At 38.1% G+C, this 19,850-nt stretch overlaps 1 protein-coding gene across 1 annotated transcript in view; it reads left to right on the top strand.

Annotated features, from left to right (window-relative positions):
- Positions 1 to 19,850, top strand: part of SH3BGRL (SH3 domain binding glutamate rich protein like) — a 58,354-nt gene that overhangs the window by 34,282 nt on the left and 4,222 nt on the right. Inside the window, exon 2 of the mRNA XM_054566649.1 lies at positions 17,575 to 17,760. Within this exon, the coding sequence (XP_054422624.1) occupies positions 17,575 to 17,760 (186 nt within the window). The remainder of the gene's footprint in view (positions 1 to 17,574; positions 17,761 to 19,850) is intronic.

Raw genomic sequence — 19,850 nt, 5'->3', positions numbered from 1 at the left:
TAGATATATTTCAATAAATTATCTATTGTGGGATCACTAGGTGATGCCTTAGAATAATTTATTCCCCTTGTGCATATGAATCTTAATGAAGAGACTGTATCTTAGTGGCTCACCTTGGAAACTGCCCTATAATTGAGCCTCACTTTTCAGTATATGGATTCTCATTGGATCCTACGCAGGTTTTGGCCACCTTTGTAGTAAGCAGTGAACACTTTTAAAAATCACAAGGCAAAATGAATATTTTAATGGCTGTAATTTTCCAGATAACTTATGCTTACTTCTAATAATAATAAAACAATTGTGATACATAACATTTTAGTAGTAACACCAGACATTAGAATCCTTCTTTCCTCTACTTTACTTTCAGTAAGGATTTGATAGTGATAACTGCCATTTTTTTCATTGTAAAACTCTATTAGTATTAAATTTACTCCAATAAATTATTTCCTGAACCAGGATCAAATCCTTTAGGCAAAAGCATGTTTACAGTGAGAATAAATGCTTTGCACCTTGTCTAGACTTTAAAGTGAGGTCATGGTTTACTTTTTGTCTTTCGGCATATATACAGATATTTGGCTTTAGAGTGAGAGAAGTTAAAGATGTAACATTGATCACAAGAACTGGTTTTACAAATAACAATCCACCTTATGAGCAATTGCTGAATGAATGTGTTTTATCTGGAGGTAGAAGAGTTTGGTCTGGCTTGATGGATTTTTGAAGAATCCATGATTTCTATTTTTAATTGAATTGCTATACAACTTAACTCCCGCAATTTTCTATTCAACCAGGTGATGGAATTATAAGCTTTCATTCCCCAAAACTACATTTGATGTTCATATTAGCTTCCCCTTCAGAAACCTCTAAGTGCTGAGAATCTTATAACCAAATAGGCTGTTTTGTTTTAATAATTTTTCATTTTCAATTACAGCTGACATACAATATTGTATTAGTTTTAATTGTGAATGTCAACTGTAATTGAAAAATTAAAAAAGCACATTATATTAGCATCAGGTGCACAACATAATGATTAGACATATATAAAATCACGAAGTGATCACCCTGGTCAGTCTAGTACCCGTCTAACACCATATATAGTTATTACAATATTATGGACTATGTTCATAATGGTAGATGTTGGTAGGCAATTCTCCATTGGTCTTGTGAGCAGAAACACTGACTACCTTTGTCCCATATTATCTTTACAAGGATGCAAACAGCCTTGAAAGATGAGATAATGTCTGCCTCTCAGGAAAAGGGGAGGGTTACTTACCACCCAGTAGGAAAGATTTGGGCTCCCTAACCTGGCCTCTGGTGTCACCCTGTAGGAGTGGAGTATCAAGGAACAGATACAAGAAAACTCTGATACTCTGGCTACTGCTGTTGCTGTGACCCAGAAGCCTCATGTTTTCTCCCATCATGTTTAAAACTGTGGTAGATTTACTTGTTAGTTTGCAAATAAGGTAAAAACATCAGATCTTTCACCATTACTGACCGTAGTTCTTATTGCTGGACATGCTGTTGTTCTCGATGGTCATAGTCCAAATAACAGCAGTAGCAATTAAATTGCACATAAACTCACTGATTGTACAGAGAGTCCACAGAACAGCATGACCCAAGCCTCTCTTGTTTTAGCAACCTTGATTTACTAGTTGGTTAACTTCTCGAACCATTTGATCTTGGTCTTATTTAACCAATTAGGTAATGCATGGTGGTGTTTCTCAGTTGGACAGTTTAGAACATGCTTTATTGGCTTGTGTCTGGGAGTACATTCATACTGTTCTTTGGAATGTTCTTCTGGGGCACACTCCTGAGCTAAGGCTTCAGAGTAGTTATTTTTCTTATGGCAAATGAATTTGTTTTGGCCAGCATACAGAATTTGCTGAGTTGCCACGCTTCCTTTAAAGGAAAGTATTTAATTTCGTTTGCAATGAAATGTTGTCATCTCACCAACTATAGAAGAATAAAAGCAGGACTATAGCTAGGGTAGTTGGAAATGGTAGTATTATTTGTTGGTTTTTTTCATGTGTTTTCTGAAGACAAAGACAGCCCTTTAGCGTAAAAGTGACACTGTGGCCCTGCCATCATCTGGTTCGTTGCAGTTATTTTCCCCAAGGGGTCTAGAGAAGGGAAGGAAAGGCATGCCTTTTTTTTTTTTTTTTTTTTAGTGTGAGTGTAACTTGGACCAAGAATTATCTACCACCTCAGCCTGTACAATGTCAAAAAAGCATTCCTATAAACAACGTTTACATTGTTAAACACCACTTAGTAATACACGTGTCTTTGTGGAGATTCTTGCAAATTCCTTAAAAACAAAAACAAAAACAAAACTGTGATCATGTGTTTGTGGAAGGCCACTTAAAATCCTTTACTTTGAATAGATTATAATTGCGGGTTAGCTTAAAATTGGGTGGCTGAGTTTGTTTTCAGTGTGGAAAAAAATAAAGCCATGCCTACTTGCCTCGGCTTATGATATTACTGAAGCATCCTATTTAGTTACACAAAGTTTTCATTGTTTGGAAAGCTGACTGCGTGATCTAAAAATCTGACAGGATCATTTGTAGAAATTAACCAGTTAGATAATGTGTACAAAGACTTGGTATCTCCCGTTATTATGCACTTGATAGAAGAGTAATTTGAAGGCTAAATAAATTGAATTTAAGTTGAATTGGGGCAGTTTGTGACATTCCCATGAATTTGATCAACGTGCAAAAGGATTTTGGTTCTTCCCTGCATTTGATGTTTTGCTTCCTGGTGGGTGTTAGGTTGAGATTCTCTCCTTACTTGAGTGATGTCATGAGCAGTAGCTAAACCTCCCTCAGTCATTCTTTGTTTTGTTCCCATTTTTGTGTTGCCACTGTAACACCACTCTTGAATTTGAAGAAGCCATTGCTTTAGAATATTTTAGAACTCTTAGAACTGCCCTGGCTGGTGTGATTCAGTGCATTGAGTGCTAGTCTGCAAACCAAAGGGTTCCTGGTTCGATTCCCGGTCAGGGCACATGCCTGGGTTGTGGGCCAGGTCCCCAGCAGGGGGCGCGTGAGAGGCAATCACACATTGATGTTTTTCTCCTCTTTCTCCCTCTCTGCCCCTCTCTCTAAAAATAAAGTCTTTTTTAAAAAAGTAGGCAGAATCGCTTCCTTTTCCTTTAAAAAGTAAACAGAAATGGAAAAATTTCATTTCAACCTAGGGTCATTAGTATTAGCATTTCTGAGAATGTGCATGTGTCTTTGTATATATGAGTATTGATTGATCTTTTCCATAGAATGATTTTGGGGACTTTCAGAAATTAAGTCAGTGTCTTCCTTACTTATTGTTTCACAATATTTTTGGTCTTCCCCTTTTCACAGAAACAAATGTTGGTGGATTTTTACAGTGAACACTAGAAGAGTATTGTGAGTGCAAGGGTTTATGGTTCAAATTGCCTTGACGTTGAAATTTTTTCTTACTGCTGCATATTTATCCGACAGTTGGTAGTGGTAATTCTTTCGCATTTGGAGCAGTTTAATAGAAGCCAAAGTTGCCAATCTAAGAAAAAGCAATTTTATAGTATAGTAGCATGTTTTTAATGGAAATTGACTCTAGGGCTCAAGAAATATATTTCTTGACAGTATTTAACTTCCAGTAAACACTCTCTCTGACTCTTACAATAGAAACACCTTTTTCCAGTCCATATCAGAATAAAATCACTTACTTTGGTTGATGCTTTCTTGAGCACAACACTTCTGGAACTTTGATGAAATAAATAGTTGCAATCTTACTAAGGTCTCCCAGGGAGAAATTTACAGCATCTGAGTGGTCTTTCAGACATTTGTTGCATGTGCTGAACACAACCTATCTTGCTTCCCCGCCTCGCGTGCAGTGAGTGAAGAAAATGACTAGAGTTTATGAATATTCAGGAATCAGTCCAGCATTTTACAAGTCACTTTCCGTAGAGTGACTACTTAGTGACTAGACTGCCTGCTTTAAACACTTATCTATCCCCTTCATAAGTAGTTTCTATTGATACCGATAGCAGCTTATCAAAAGGTTATATTGAATTGTGTCTCTCCTGCTGCATCCTCGCAATGTCATACTGCCCCAGAGTGACTGTCCTGCATTGTGATTGATTCATTGTTTTTCATACCTTGGGGAAAGGGGTTCTCTTTCAATTGTGTACAACTACAGTTCCCTGTGCATATTCAAAATAGTAGCTACCATTCATTTGCTACATGTTTACAGAACACTTGCTATGGGTCAGATATGAGAAAAGGCACTGGATAAAATGATGAGCAGGATAAACAAAGTTCTAGCCATGAGAGAGCTCATAATTTACAATCTAGTCTACTTCGTGGCCGGCAGTGTGAGAGGTGCATTGCTTCTCTTATCTATACTTTTCTGTGCAACCCTTCTGGAAGGTGGGTATTACTCTGAACTGAGTGAAGAATTTGAGACCCAGAGAGACTAATCAACTCTGCTGCACAGATAAGTGGTGGACCTGAGATTGAAACCTAAGTCAGTTGCGTTTTGTATTAATTTTCTATATTGTGTAACAAATTACTATAAATTTAGTGGCTTAAAACAAAACACGCTTATTATCTCACAGTATCTGTGGGTCAGGAGTCCTGGCATAACTTTCCAAGACTGCAACCAGTGTGTCAACCAGGACTGGCTTCTCTTGTGCCGCAATCCACTTTCAAGCTCATGTGGTTGTTGGCAGAATTTGTTTCCTTGAGACTGTAGTACTCATGGTACCTAGCTTCTTTATAGCCAACGAAATAGGAAAAGATTTCAGTGTGAGCCCGCTGGAAAAATAAAGCCTTGGATGACATCACCTCATCACTAGGGTGACATCCCATTACCTCTGCCATATTCTGTTGTTTGGAAACAAGCAACAGGTTCTGTCCACACTCCAGGGAAAGGGCTATGCAATGGAGTGAACACCAGGAGGTGAGGATCATGGGAGGCAACATGAATGTGTCTACCACAGGTTCCATAGTCTGGTCTTTCCCTTATACTGTGCTGCCTCTACTAAGAGGTCAACATACATGAATTGACTTTTGGAATATTTTAAAACTCATGTAAAGCTATATAACACCACTAGAAAAGTTTTGTAGAGAGATTCCCATAATCTCATGATTCCACCACTACTCAACTAGTCTCCTGAGCAATGTGCTAGGCCCTCGCTCCTACTCTCTAAGCAGTCATAATGATTGCCTTTCAATTCCTGTCTAGCCTTTTGAAAACATACACAGTTCTTTTTCACAGAATCATAGTAAATACATGATTGTCTAAACTTGTTCACTCATTGTATTATAATATTTTTTGTTGCTACATAATCATACGGTGGTCAATTTCAGTGTGTTCATTGCAGTCTTTCAAGTGACACTACACCTACTATTCACTTGGCCATGTCTGAATGGTTGGATATGCAGGTGATTTTCAGTGTTCTACCACTAAAAAACTAATTAATAAAGAACTACAATAAAATATACCAAAACATTGCATAATCTCTTCAGGCACATAATTTTTACCCTGTTATGCATTATTTACTTAAACTAGGAATCCAGAAGTAAAAGTACTTGATTTTTTTTTAATATAGGAATGTTTTCATGGTCTGATTTTATTTGCCTTTGACTGAATAAACAACCTTCAAAATTGCCAAGAGATGTGATAATGTTGATTGGAATTCTATCATCATTGGAAAGAAGGACAGTACCTTCCTTACCTGCTCTTAATCAGAGAGGTTTGGTGGTATGAAGTAGAGGAAATGATCTTCTCTTTATGGTCATGGAGCAGATCTCAGGGTGTTCTATCGTCGAGTTCAAATAAGGACAAGGATCCCCTCAGGACTTTTCCTTAGTACAAAATGATGTCACTTACATGGATATTTTTTCTTGTTCATAGTGTAGGACAGTGCCTTCCCAACAATGAGGCTATTAACCTGAGACATTTGTGAATCCTATACTTCCTTCTGTAGAGGCGCATATTGGCCTAATTTATTTATTCAGGTGCAGTACCCTGTTGTTCAATATGTCCATTTTAGCAGCACATTTCACAGTAGCCTTTCCTGCAATGGAAAAGGAAAAGGAGAAAAAGGCAGAGCCAATGTTATACACAGCAGACTAGCTTATATTTGTCACCCAGCTCACTCTTAATAAGAACAGATGAATTGCGTATTATTTTCTTGTGATTCAACGACTGATACTTTGGAGTTGCTGGTTACAGCCTTTTAAAAAAAAAAGGTATCTGTTGTGAGCTGGAGAATTTAGCTACCATATTTGGTTCCCATATGCCTGCCCTGTGACCTTACATCAGCCTCTTGGAGGATTTGTGTGTTTTTGCTTATCCTTACATGGGAAAGCTGCCTGGAAAATATGTGTGACCAGAATTAGAAGTCCTGTAGTGTTTTCAGGAAGTGTGGCTTTAAGGGAAAGCTGTAGTTTGTGAAATTAAGTTTGCTTACTGCCAGAATCTGTTTCACAGAGAGGTAGTGATTAGGACACCTTGGCTGACTCTAAAATCAACAGCATTTTCTACCTATTCATATATCAAGCAAATTCCATTCCTTCTATTATCACAGAGTTCTAAAGAGAATTAAAATCTGTATAGAAACTCATTGTACTGAATTAATAATAATAGTGATTAGTGCAGGGAGGTAGAGGCTGGAATGAATTTGTGTATTTAATTTTAAATCCTTACTGCAACCTTAGTATGAATTTTTTTGGAACATAAGGTCCATATGTGTTAGAGTGGCACCTGTCACAAATGTTTAGTTTTGATATTGGATCATAAAAGTTAGTGCGATTTGTTTCAAGGAAAACTTTCCCTTTAAGCGGTCTCCCAAAACTATCAGAACAGACTAAAGTGACTGATACCCTATTTCTCCCTTGGCACTCATTTCCTGTTGCCACCTACAGTGACAAGTCATTGACACCTCTGTGAAAGCAAAAACGTCCTCACCTTCACAGCTCATTTGTCCAAATATATTCCAGTTTGAAATGGGAATGCAACATTTTTATTCCAGTAAAGGCAATGGAATTCTTATGAATCATTACTTCTTCACTATACCCTCTTCTTACCAATGCTGAAGGTTCCAGGAGGCTTTTAATGCTGGTTGGCGTGTTTCTTTGTTTCAGTAGCACAGAACTTCAGTAAGAAAGAATGGAAGGGGTCACCCAGGAAGATATACCCTGTACATAAAACCTTTGAAATAATCAACAGGTTTTCTTGCTCTTACTTGAGGGTAAATTTTGGAATTAAGAATGATACAAAAGAATTATCAGCCATGTTTGCACCAGAGGTGCCATCACTAAGCTGACGGTCTAATTAGCATGAGATAACAAACATGGTAGTGCATGTAGCGTCGAAGAGGTGCTTTGCACTCTGACAGATCATGGGCAAGTGTGTCCTTTGGAGAAGGTTCCTAATCCACTTGAGCATTTGTTTCTTCATGTGTGAATCTGGAATGAAAATAGCAACAGCTGCCTCATAAGATTATTGCGAGAATTAAATAAGATAAGCATGTAAAGGGCTGAATATAGTGTCTGGCCCATAGGAAACACTTAATAAACAATTATTATTACATTGTGCTGTAGCATGAGATTACATGTGGTACAATGCAGGGAGGTATCTGGTACCTATAAAATTTTGCAGTCCGTTGTTAGCAGGCCCTCAGGTCGGGTCTGTGTGTCCCTTTGTTGCCCCTGGTTAGAGCAGCCCTAATCCACCCACTTCCCTGCAGCAGAAAGAGGCCAGACTTTGATTAAGAACTGGCTAGATTCCATCCCTTTAATTATCTGCTAGTAGTGAATTTGTAATCCTATAATTATGATTTGTAAATTCTTTGAGACTCAAAAGAATACCTCTATTTTATTTTCTTTTTATGCGTATCAGGGACAGAACAAAGGCCTAGAGGCCCAGTGTGTACCAAGCAACTGCATCCTTGATTGAACGGTCACCCCTAACATTACCTATGCAAGGGTTCAAGATGCATCCTTTGCTAGCAGCAGAGAATCTTAGAGTTGGAATTGGGTATTCCAGTCGCTTTCTGGTCTTAATGACGTGGAGATTGAGTAAATTGTGTACACCCATACTCATTTGAATGATAATGGAAGCAAAAGCCCAGTCTGGTGACTAGAATTTAGAATTAAATGATATAATAAGAACACGTTAAAAAGTGGCATTAGTCTTTATAAGAGGTTGTCAACGTTGTATAAAATTTCTTAAGATAAAGCCAAATAAAATATCATGAGGCTGGACCAGGAAATGTAGTGGAACAAGACTTCATTCAGCTTTCAAAGTAGGTACATCAAGTCTTGAATGCCGGCCCTGCCACCCACTAGCTCTGTGACTTTGTGTAAATTCCTTAACCTCTTTGAGCCTCAGTGGTGAAATGGTGGTAATAACATCTGTCTCACAGGGTTATTATAAACATTAAATGAAATAACATTATGTCAAACACCTACTTTTAGCCATTCTCACTTACTTGGCCTTCTATAAATGGTAGTTATAACTGGTAGGAGTAATTAGAAGACAATATCTGTCTCCTGGTCTTCTGTGAACCCAGTCACAACCTGAAATTTCTGTGAATTGGAGAATAATTGTCGAGTACCTCTGATACCCCAAAGTGTCTCTCTGTGCTGGATGAACCCACAGCTTCTGGGAAACCAAAAACTCTAATGCTTGTGAAACTTTTGAACTTCAGTCCTGCAGGGGTGTCCAAACTTTTGACGTTGCTGGTCCACACCGGAAGAAGAAAAATTGCCTTGGACCACACATTAAAAAATATTGCAACACATAATCACAAAAAAAATCTCAACATGTTTTAAGTAAATTTACGATGTTGTGTTGGGCCGCATTCGCGGCCATCCTGGGCTGCATGCAGCCCACAGGCCGCGGGTTGGACACCCCTGCGTGGTTTGCTGAATGCAGCTGCTGTGTTACCAGGGAATGTGCTAGCAGTGAGGCATTCTGTTGGGCTTTGGAGTTTTCGGAGAGTTCTATTTTCCAATCAACTTTGTTTTAGGATTTCCAAGTGATATTTTAAAGAATAAAGACTCACGTTGCTAGTTGAGAATGGAAACGAGGCTTTGTGCAAATAGTAATTCTAAACAATTATCTCCCTGCACTCAAATCTTGGGTAAATGGAAGTATATAGGCCTATTGAAAATACCACAGTCATCAGTACTTTAAGAGTGGCAAAAATATCTGATATTGGAAAAGCTGGCTAAAGAATAACTAAAATCCACTAATAGGCGGAGTTTTCTCCTAATCCATTGTGGAGAACCCATCGATGTAATTTGATGCACAGGATATTTAACACAGGGAATTCTTTTGAAGGTAGACTTCTGGTTAATGATTAATCTATGAGCAATCCAGCCCAGTCACCTTCAAAGACTGAGGTGTGTTGCTTTTGAATAAGCTCTCATAGCTTGCAGATTATAGCCACCTGACTTTTCTCAAACTGTCCTAGAAAGTATTCTCAGATTTCCAGTATGCTGCCAGAGTTTGTTTTCTTTTTAAGATTTTTATTTATTTATTTCTAGAGAAGGGAAGGGAGAAATAGGGAAAGAGAAGGAGAGAAACATCTATGTGTGGTTGCCTCTCGTGCGCCCCCTGCTGGGGATCTGGCCTGTAACCCAGGCACGTACCCTGACAGGGAATCAAACTGGCGACCCTTTGGTTCACGGACCAGCACTCAACCCACTGAGCCACACCAGCCAGGGCTACTGCAAGAGTTTTCAAAGGAGCACTTTGCTTCCTTTATATGGCTGGACTGATTTTCTTGTAGCTTTACTGAGGTATAATTGACTTATTTACTTGTTTCTAAAGCATAGAGTGTGGAAAGTGGAAAAATAGCCAGTTTTCAGTGGAGAAACCTGGAAGAGACTACCTTAATCAAGTAATGAAGGTCAACACCACAATTAATATGTCATATTGACATCATGCACCCTTGTTATCATGTTATGTGAAAAACGCTTCTTCGCAATATTCTTCCCAGAATTCCCCAGCTCCAATCTAAATCCATTGGAAAAACATCATACAAACCTGAATTGAGGAACATTCTACAAAATATCTGGCCAGTACTCCTCCAAACTGTCGAAATCACGGGAAAAAAGAAAAGCCTGAGCAGCTCGCAGACCTAATGAGACTAAGGAGACATGCTGACTGTATTATGGTATCTTGAAAAGGATATCTTGAACCTTGAAACCAAAACAGGACATTAGGGGAAAAACTAGTGAAAATCAAATAGTCCAGAGTTGAATGAACAGTGGCTGGTTTCGACTGTGCGGTGAGATGGCACCAGCAGAGGAAACAGTGACAGGTATCTGGAAATTCTCTGTGCTATAGCTGCAGATTTTCTGTAAATCTAAACTTACTCCAAAATTGAAGTTTGTTAAAATTTTTAAAAAATGAGGAACAGTTTTGGAGGCACTCCATTTAAAATGATATTTTGCTCAATCAGTATTATCTACTTTATGTGCAGCCTGAAGGTGAGAGCACTGGGGAGAAGCATAAGCAATAGGCGTGGCCTAGACTTCCAGGTGCTTATCAACTAACGAATGAAAGAGGTGAGAATTGGACGTGCGAAGAGATTAGCAAACATTGGTATTACATGTACTTGATTAAGCTCTAAGCTTGGTAGTGCAGACTGTAGGAAGTCAAAGAGTGGGGGCTGAAGTGGCCAATGAGGGGGCTTCCCAGAAGGAGTGAACTTGGACGAGCAATTAGAATTGCATCAGTGAAGAGAGGCGAGACTTAGAGTTGAAGGAAACAGAGAAAAAGTTGGGTGGAATAGACTCAGGGAAAAGTAAAGTTAACCTGATCTAATCTGGGAGCTGGAGGGGAATGCATATCCGTAGAAAGGGAGCTGGAGCCTTTACTATGCAAAACCTTGAAAGTTAAGCCTTTGGGATGGGGTTGATACTGGCCACAGGAATCCAGTATAACAGCACTAGGATTGCAGTTTATGTTTCAATTTCTTGGCTTTTAGCCCTTGGTCAAATCTGTGTCTATCATTTATTAACCTGCTAACACTACTCTCAACATGTACATTTGATAACATTATATACGGGTGCAGGTCACCTGCAAAAAGTCAAAGTCAAGTCATGCTCATAGTCTGGACTGAAAGGGCTTTTCTTGGCTAAATGATAGGTGAGTTTTGGATAACCTCATCTATAAGCCCTTTCTTATCTGGAATTTTCCTCTGTCCACACTCTTTCCCAGAGTCAGAAAGGACTTTAGTCCTTTTGTCTGTTACTGACTCAGTTAAAGCTTGTGTTTACTAACAGGTGAGCAGTGCATTATATTCTGATCATTTTGTTCCTTAGAAAGATTGTTGGACTTTTCTTTCTTTTTTTTTTTGTGATAGGTACACTGCTGATTAAAAAAAAAAAAGAATGGGAAGGGTCTGATGCTTTTACACTTTCTTGTCTGTTTCTTTGTAAATTTAAAGTACAGAAATCAATACCTTCCACACTAGCCTTGCCTACCAAGAACTATTAGGTGGCTGACCTCTTGACAAAGGGAAGGCATAGGCTGCACTGTTCTCCGTGCAGTTAATGAGAAACAAGAAGGCCCATCCATTCTTCTCTTCTGCGTACATGCTGCCTATGTGCAAAGAGGTTCACAAATTTGTGGACTTAGGAATTCATTGGAGTCAATGTAGACTGGTCAAGGGAAAAGAGACCATAATAACTAGGAATTCAAATGATATAAATAGGGCTATTTGGAAGACACCATAAGACATCTATCTCAATTTTGTTGTCTTTTTAGTCAATGTTATATAGTCTATAAAGAAATCTTTCCTACACGTCAGTCTTATTTCCCCAGCTAGAAATTGAGAATTCTAGTATGTACTGCATATAGTGAAAAAGAAGAGGGCTTTGTAGCCAGATTTCGATTTGTGATTTGCTGCAGGCCATTCAAAGTGCTGTCTTCTTATGCTGGTGAGCCTTAACCTGTGTGAGCCTCAATTTCCTTTGTTGTAAAATGGGGCTAATTATACTAGAACCTTTGAGAATAGTGTCAAGAGTCTCACACAGAGTTCTCTACTCAGGAAGCATTCAACAAGTGCTAATCTTCCTTTCTCTGTAAATGTCTTTATCTTGTGCAAACCTTAACCCAGTCCTAACATGTAATAAAGCTTGGAGATTTCCTCTTGGGATTATCCAAGGAGGCCGTTCCTGCTGCTTTCTCACATGACCCTGTTTATGTAGGAACAACTATGGGTGCAATTCTAAGGCAGACAAATAAACTTTACTGTCTTCCTTACCTGTGTAAGTCCCTCCCTCCCTTCCAAATGTGTACACTGCCTGACCTTTCTGCAAAGGCCAAAGTAGTAAATCAGTAATGCTGGGGTTTCAGGCATCAGAGGATATAATTTTAAGGTAGGATGGTACTCCCGGCGCCCTGTGTGTGTACAGAAAGCCATTTCTGAAGGAATAGGATGGACACTAAAGTTCCTTCTGAGTCTAAAAACAAAAGAAAACAAAAAACGGGCAGATAAAAGTGCCAGATAACAAAAGGCCGTATAGATGAGGTTATTTAGGACTATTTCATTTATTTAAGAAAAACTTTTTTAAGCCAGAAAATGGGCATGACTTGATTTTCTTTACTGTCACCATGTGAAGACAGCTATTTTTGAGCAACTACCATCAATATCTAATTCCTCCTCTTTTCATATCAGGCTCTACTTTTGAAATTACTTGGGCCTTAACATCTCTTTAGGCATGGTTAGAATTGCAACTAAAAAGGAAATAATAACAGTAGATTTTTTTTTTCTTTTGGCAGCAAGAAAATAGCAAATCTTAGGCTGTGCTCTTTTGCTGCTACATCTTGGGACATCTGTGAGAAGGGAAGCCTAGGAAGCTGTAGGTAGAGATGGGAGAACAAGAACAAAAATCTTTTTATTGTTGACACTGTTAGAGATGCTCCCCATCTCTCACACACCTCCCGACCCCCCACCCTGGCCTTCAAAGAAAATTCTTAATAGTTATCTTAACCCAAATTTGTTGCAGACTTGCCAGTAAAGAGCTGTGAATTAGAAGTTGTACATGGCTGATTGTGATCAAAGCATTTTTGAAAATATTGCAAAACAGACAAGTTGAAAACAAGAGTCTCTTGCTGTGGTTGTGCCATTGGATTAAGCAATAGGAAGCCAGTGGCTGCAAGACTCAAAACGGCATTCATTTAAAAACACACAGAGATCGCTTTGGTCACCCGAGGACTACACTGGGGGCCCCGCTGCAGAGGTGCAGTGCCAAACAGACTGACTGCGGATATAGATTTGATTTACCTTTTAGATACGTTTTGTAAGTAGATTAGAAAAAGAATAAAAAAGCAGCTTTAAATGCTACTTATTCACTCTCCTTTACCCCACTGTTAAATCCTTAGGCCTGGGTTAGGCCAAAACAGGCTTATTATTTTCCTATAAAGTAGAGTGGCCTTTCTTAGCAGGTAGCATTTGAAATAAACAGAACCAGTGGGAGGGAATCTGTGTATCTGAATTTGTCTTTGCAGAAGTTGACTAGGTAACAGATTATATAACCTGTTGAAAATGACAAAATACACACCCAGACGATTGTTTATTCGCTAACAGGTCTTAATTGTGTGTAAGAATTTAGTCATAGAAATCGTGAGCATCCATTTAGAAAGTTTCCAAGTTTGTTTTGAACTAGTATACCTTCATTGCTCTAGTGCAATAGGCTACCCCGTCTGTTAGTTCAGTTTTCACAGATGGCCAGTTATGTTCAACTTTACTTCGTCCTTTCACGAAAACAAAAAATTGAGCCCTGGGTGGTGTGGCTTGGTGGACTGAGTGCTGGCCTACGAGCCAAACGGTTGCCAGTTTGATTCCCAGTCAGGGCACAGGCCTGGGTTGTGAGCCAGGTCCCCAGTAGGGGGCGCGCAAGAGGCAACACATTGCACATCAATAATGTTCTCTCTTTCTCCCTCTCTTCCTTTCTCTCTAAAAGTAAATAAATAAATCTTTTAAAAATTGAATTTATGGATGCCGTATGTAGCATTTGTGCTGTCATTACTAATCTTTGTCTAAGTGGCATACATAATAGCAATGAGCGCTTGCTTTCTCTTCTAAGTTGCACTCATTGGCTTTGACTTTCAGTAGGCCCTTCTCACCTAACTGCCTTGTATGGATAACTAGTTGTCTTGGCTTCATATTTAAACAGTGTTATAATTGCACTTTTAAAATATATGTCTAATCCTTTCCCCTAGACTGTAATCCTGCATGGGAATCTCTGCTATCTTTCTTTAGGCTTTTTAGAGAACCTAAAATAAAGTTTTTACACGTGTAACAGGCACCCAAGAAATACTGTTGAAATGGCTACTAAATAGAATTTTGGGTAATCCTTTTAGATTTTAGTGCAGTAGAGTTGGAACCACTTGTCAATGTTCATTAAAGCATCAGCTGAGACAATGTGACACAGGTTAATTATAAAACAAGACAAAAACCCTACCTTCATTAAAAGTTTTATGGTAGGTTCACACTTTCATGAAAAAGACTCTTGTTTTCCCACTTGAAGCATAGTAACTGAAGTATCGTTTTTCTTTTGAAGTTTGAACATGTATACTGGCCCCTTCTAAAGCAGATGCCTTGTCAGTTTCCTTTCTTTAAAAGAAACTTTACCCTTTAAGAGAAACAGACAAGAAACTTTCTAAGGTTAGCTGCGGATAAGCATACAGTTTCACAGTAACCCTGCTCCACCGGTCTTTGGAGGAAAAGATACCTTGAACTTCCAACCTTGGCATGTGGACATCAATAACATCAATAACCTTTTAACACAAGAATATTTTTCCTGTAGGAAATTATATTCCTCAGTGAACTCTTGTAACACCCATTCTTAATTATTCTTGCAATGTATGATTTTCAGTCACATGTGTTTATTGTGTCCCTTTAAGCCTCACTGGGGAATTACAAAATTAGCATCACCTGAAGCCCCTTTATCAGGATGTGTGGTAGTGAATTTGTGCTTGTATTATAAGAAAAGCAATAACTCTCTAGATGGAAAATACCCCATGTTGGAAATAAACTTGATATGTGAAATTTGTGTCCTACAGATATGATTGAGTTAGGAAGCTTTTCTTTTATGTTCCCTGAAGATTCAAAGCTGAAGAAATGTTCTTGTTTTACAGGGCAGAACCTACTAAAAAGTGTTGTTATGGCCCATTCTCTTCAGCCTTGTGGAAATATAGGGCACTATAGGATGCATGTGTACTTATAGGTGGGTAGTTCCAGAACATGCGAGAAGTACTTATGGTCCAGAGATGATGGCTGGAGGGTAAAGAGATCAGTGAAGGTTGGATACTGTACTTCCCAGAGATACTAGGCGTGGCCACCATCTTAACACAATGAATGTGCTCTCAACATAGAATGCATGCAGTGGGGTGGGAAGACTTCAAAGAGTCATTCAGAGCCACATACAATTATTAGCACGTTAGCTAAACGTTATCTCTGCATTCATTCAAAAATACCTGTTGGAATGGCAGGTGCCTGAAATTGTCATATTTATAAGGCATCCTTATATTTACTTAAATTTTGTAAATAACAAATGCTTGACAAATTACTTGATAAATTTCACAGTAACTGAATACTCCCTATATTATCAAAGATTGGAACCCTCTATCGAGTGTCCAGTCCAGCGATTTTGAACCTTTTTCATCTTATGGCACACATAAAATAATTACTAAAATTCTGTGGCACACCAAAAATACATGTTTTTTGACAATCTGACCAAAAAATAGATACGATTTTGATTAATTCACACTGGACAACTATTGTTCTGTTGGCTGTTATTTTTTGTTTGTTTGTTTCACAATCTAAGGGAAAAGGGGTGAGTGCCCCTGACTGAGTGATCAGGTACTGCATGTTTTAAAAATTCTTACAGCACAGCAGTTGAAAATTGCTGGTTTAGTCCATTAGACATTCGCTCCTGATTATTTGACTTTTACATTGATTTTTCTCAAAATTAAAAAGGAAGTATATGTTATATTTAGGACTGAAATTTTGATTTTATAAGCTAGTAAGGAAATAAAAATTATCTTGTTGCAAATTGTGCTGGCAACTGGTCTTGAAAGAAGGGCATTCTATCTTCTGATCAAAATAGCTTATAGAAATTTCACTTCTTACTGGGAGACATTGAGAATTTTTCCTTTGGGGTTATATGATGAGAGGGAGAAGTACTTGCATAAAATCACAAGCAAATTAGAAGGGCAAAAATACAACCTAAGTGTATACATATGTGTGTTGGAAGGTGCAAATCCAGAGAGGACTTGACTGTATGGAAGTTTTTTATTTGCATTTTTATTTCCTTTGGGAGGACTGCTGCTTTGATTTTATGTTTCTGATGATTCTACTCTATGTGTCTTTTTAGTGTAGCTCCATGAGGAAATTTTAATTTCTCTGATTAGGTGCTCTGCACCTCAGAAATGTTAAGTAAGAGTTTCAAATTTGGATAAATTATCATAGATGTGTGAATTAAGGTTCTCAAACAAGTGCATATTAGAGGAGAAGCCTAAGTAAAAGTGTTAACTTCACTATTTTAAATCTCTTCTAGGTATAATTAGAAGACATAATAAACGTATTATCTCTACCTGTTAAGCCAGCTGAAAAGTAGCACAGATACACATGAAAGATACCTTAGCAACGCATATTAAGGCCTAATAAGTGGTACAAGTGTATTCCAAACATACCGTATTTTGCCGTATATAATGTGCACTTTTTTGCCCCGGTTTTTGAGGGAAAAATAAGGATGCACATTATACATGGGTAGTACTAATTCTGTATCTCTATAAATGTTTTTAATTCTTTTATTTATGCTTATGCTTTAAAAGAGTAACTCTAGAAAGCAATAATGATATCTGTATGTTCCAAAACAAATGCAAACATTTCTTTATAGTACAAAAACAAATATCTAAATACAAATAAATAAAAATTGAATTAAAAAATTAAAATGAAAGATGTTTTTCCTGAAAGTTTGGGCCAAAAATGTGGGTGCACATTATACACAGAAGAATATGGTAGTGTACAAGCAGACTTTGCTTTTATATCTTCTTACTCAGTTTATGTTGTAAACAGTGAACATTGAGACAGAGTGACTCTGAGGCTTGTGACATTCTCAGGGAAAGATTCATTTCTGTTCACTACATGATGCTTGTTAAGACAGGTAGTCAAGTTGGGTTGTTTGCAGTGACTTTCAACGGGGGCCGAAACGAAGAAGGGCCTCTTATAAAACAAAGCTTTCCACTACTCATACTTTTGAGTTAACTGCATTTTAGGTTATTGACATGCATCAGCTAGCCTTACATTTTCATCATTAGATGTGGGAATTTTCAGGGGAAAAATAGCAAAAGGTTGACAGAAGGATCTGTGGTCTGACAGTCCTTCAATCCACTTCTGAGACATTGTTGACAGCAAAATAATAAAGAGGGAAAACCATGTATCTTCTGTGAAACTCCAAGTCTTGATCCATGTCTACGTTTATTTTGGCTTAGTTCACAAACACTGACCTTTGTTGAATTGGCAAATAACAGAAGCTGTTTGTTCAACAATATATTTTCTTGTGCTTTGGGCCCTAGATTAAGAAGAAACAGCAGGATGTGCTTGGTTTTTTAGAAGCTAACAAAATAGGATTTGAAGAAAAAGATATTGCTGCCAATGAAGAAAATCGGAAGTGGATGAGAGAAAATGTACCTGAAAACAGCCGACCAGCCACAGGCTACCCCCTGCCTCCTCAGATTTTCAATGAAAGCCAGTACCGTGGGGTAAGGAATCAATTTAAACTCTTGGGGATTTTTTGTTTGGTTGGTTTTGGAATGGATTGCCTCAAATCCATCCTATCCGTCTCTCCCCCTTGCCCAGACCCACAGTCACTTCTGTTCATCCCCTTCATCCGTCCTAGGCAGCTGAGATGTTTTGCCTAGACTGGAAGGCAGATGAGTGAGTCATCCGCCAAAAATTACCTCCAAATGTATAAATACAGACCTTGGGCATATAGCTTTACATTTCTTCATCTGAATCCCAACCACAGCAATTATATGACTGTTTCTGGCATGTCCATGAAAGAGTCTCTGAGAAGAGGCCAGCCATTTGACTTATTTAGATTCACATGGGTTAGAAAGAAGAGGAATGTCTTATTTTCTGCTTGAAGCTAGTAATACTTTTATTCTGGTATTATGAATGAATGTTAAAATTTTAATTGAGCTCATTGGACTTATGTAAGGCATGAGGGAAAAATTATTTTTGCCTTGCGACTGGTGCTTTCAAGTATGCCATCTTGTTTAACCTTCATTTAAACGATGGGATATTTCCCTTCATTCTTCATTCGCTGTATATTTAAGTACCATTTGTAGCTCATGGCCATTCTATGCACAATGGCAAGTACAAATATAAATAAAACCCAGGCATGTGCCCTGACTGGGAATCGAACTGGGGACCCTTTGGTTCACAGGCTGACGCTCAACCCACTGAGCCACACCAGCCAGGGCTTTTGTAAGTAGTTCTTAATGTTAAATTCCCCATTTAAACTCTCAAGGTTTCTCAACATTGGCACTACTGACATGTTCATTTGGACAATTCATTGTGCATTCTCACAGTTGTGAAAAACCAAATGTTTCTCCAGACTTTTCCAGGTGTCCCTTTGGGAAAATTACCTCTTGTTGGGAAACACTCAAGTATGGTGGCTGAGGTTCTTATTTCCCAACAGGAATGTGACGGAAACAATTACCTTGCCTACGTATGTGAGGCTCTGATATAGAAGATGCAAAATGTATAAAGAGATGTTTGTTCCAAAAGAGCTTATGCTGTGTATATGAACAAGTAAAGCACATTTCTATGAAATGATAAATAATATGATACCAATGTATATATAGTACAATACATTCTGGATTCATGTTATTAGAATCCAAGAGATGTAAATAAATTATTTTTATTTTTTCTCAAGAGAGTTCCTATATAAGAAGCATACTATGTCACAGTCTGTTTTGTTTACCCTTGTATTCTCAGCACCAAGAACAGTGTTGGAATGTAGTAGGTGCTCAATACATATTTGTGGATTAAATTATTTAATCTGGTTTAATTGAGAACTAATCTTCTTTTCTCTCAGAGTTATAAGCCTGTTTGTGTTTGCTAAGTCCAAGGCCAACAAACGATAATATATTTTGATTCTAAAACACTTGAAACAAAGACAAGAGGCCCTTACATAGAATTTTTAAGATCAGACTTCAGTAAAGCTTTTTTCTTTCACATGCATTTAAAGACTGGCATACATTGTTTTTGTTGTTTTCTGTTAGTAAGAAATGTCTCTTGTATGACTGCTGGATTTTTTTAACTAGCATTTGAGGTTACTTCCAAGTGGTCGACGATAGATATGACCTGTATTGTTTGTTTACCTTCAGTAGCTCACAGGTCATGTGTCTCAGTATGGAACTTGTATGAAGATCCAGTGAGTTTCACTTTTGAATAGTGAGCCCAAACAGTGTGTGAGGCTGCTCAGATAATATGCCTGTTGTTTATGGCTTATTCCTTTGGCATCTAGGGTACACAAAAAGATACTTTGCTTCAATACTTGTGGAGATTTCAGCGGCTATAAACAATTCTGACTGTTAAATAGAATCCCTAAATAAGAGAGAGATTCTGATGATTCTTGGGGGCGGGGAGTGGTCATCAGGGACTCAGCAAATTATGAGGGCTTTCTACCTCTAATTAAATCATATCAAATGCTAAGGTTATCTCTGTTTTCAATCAGACAAGCTAAGGCCAAGTATAGGCCATGGTTGTGTTTTCAAAGTAGGGTCATAATCACATTTAGGCAATTCTTGTTACTTTTGAAGCATACTTGATGGCTTAGAGGATG

The sequence above is a fragment of the Pteronotus mesoamericanus genome, unplaced genomic scaffold (assembly GCF_021234165.1).
Source record: "Pteronotus mesoamericanus isolate MK-2021 breed Mesoamerican mustached bat unplaced genomic scaffold, CSHL_Meso_final contig_177, whole genome shotgun sequence".
Lineage (NCBI taxonomy): Eukaryota > Metazoa > Chordata > Mammalia > Chiroptera > Mormoopidae > Pteronotus > Pteronotus mesoamericanus.
The sequence above is the reverse complement of the archived record's forward strand: the minus strand, read 5'-3'. Positions and strand labels throughout refer to the sequence as shown.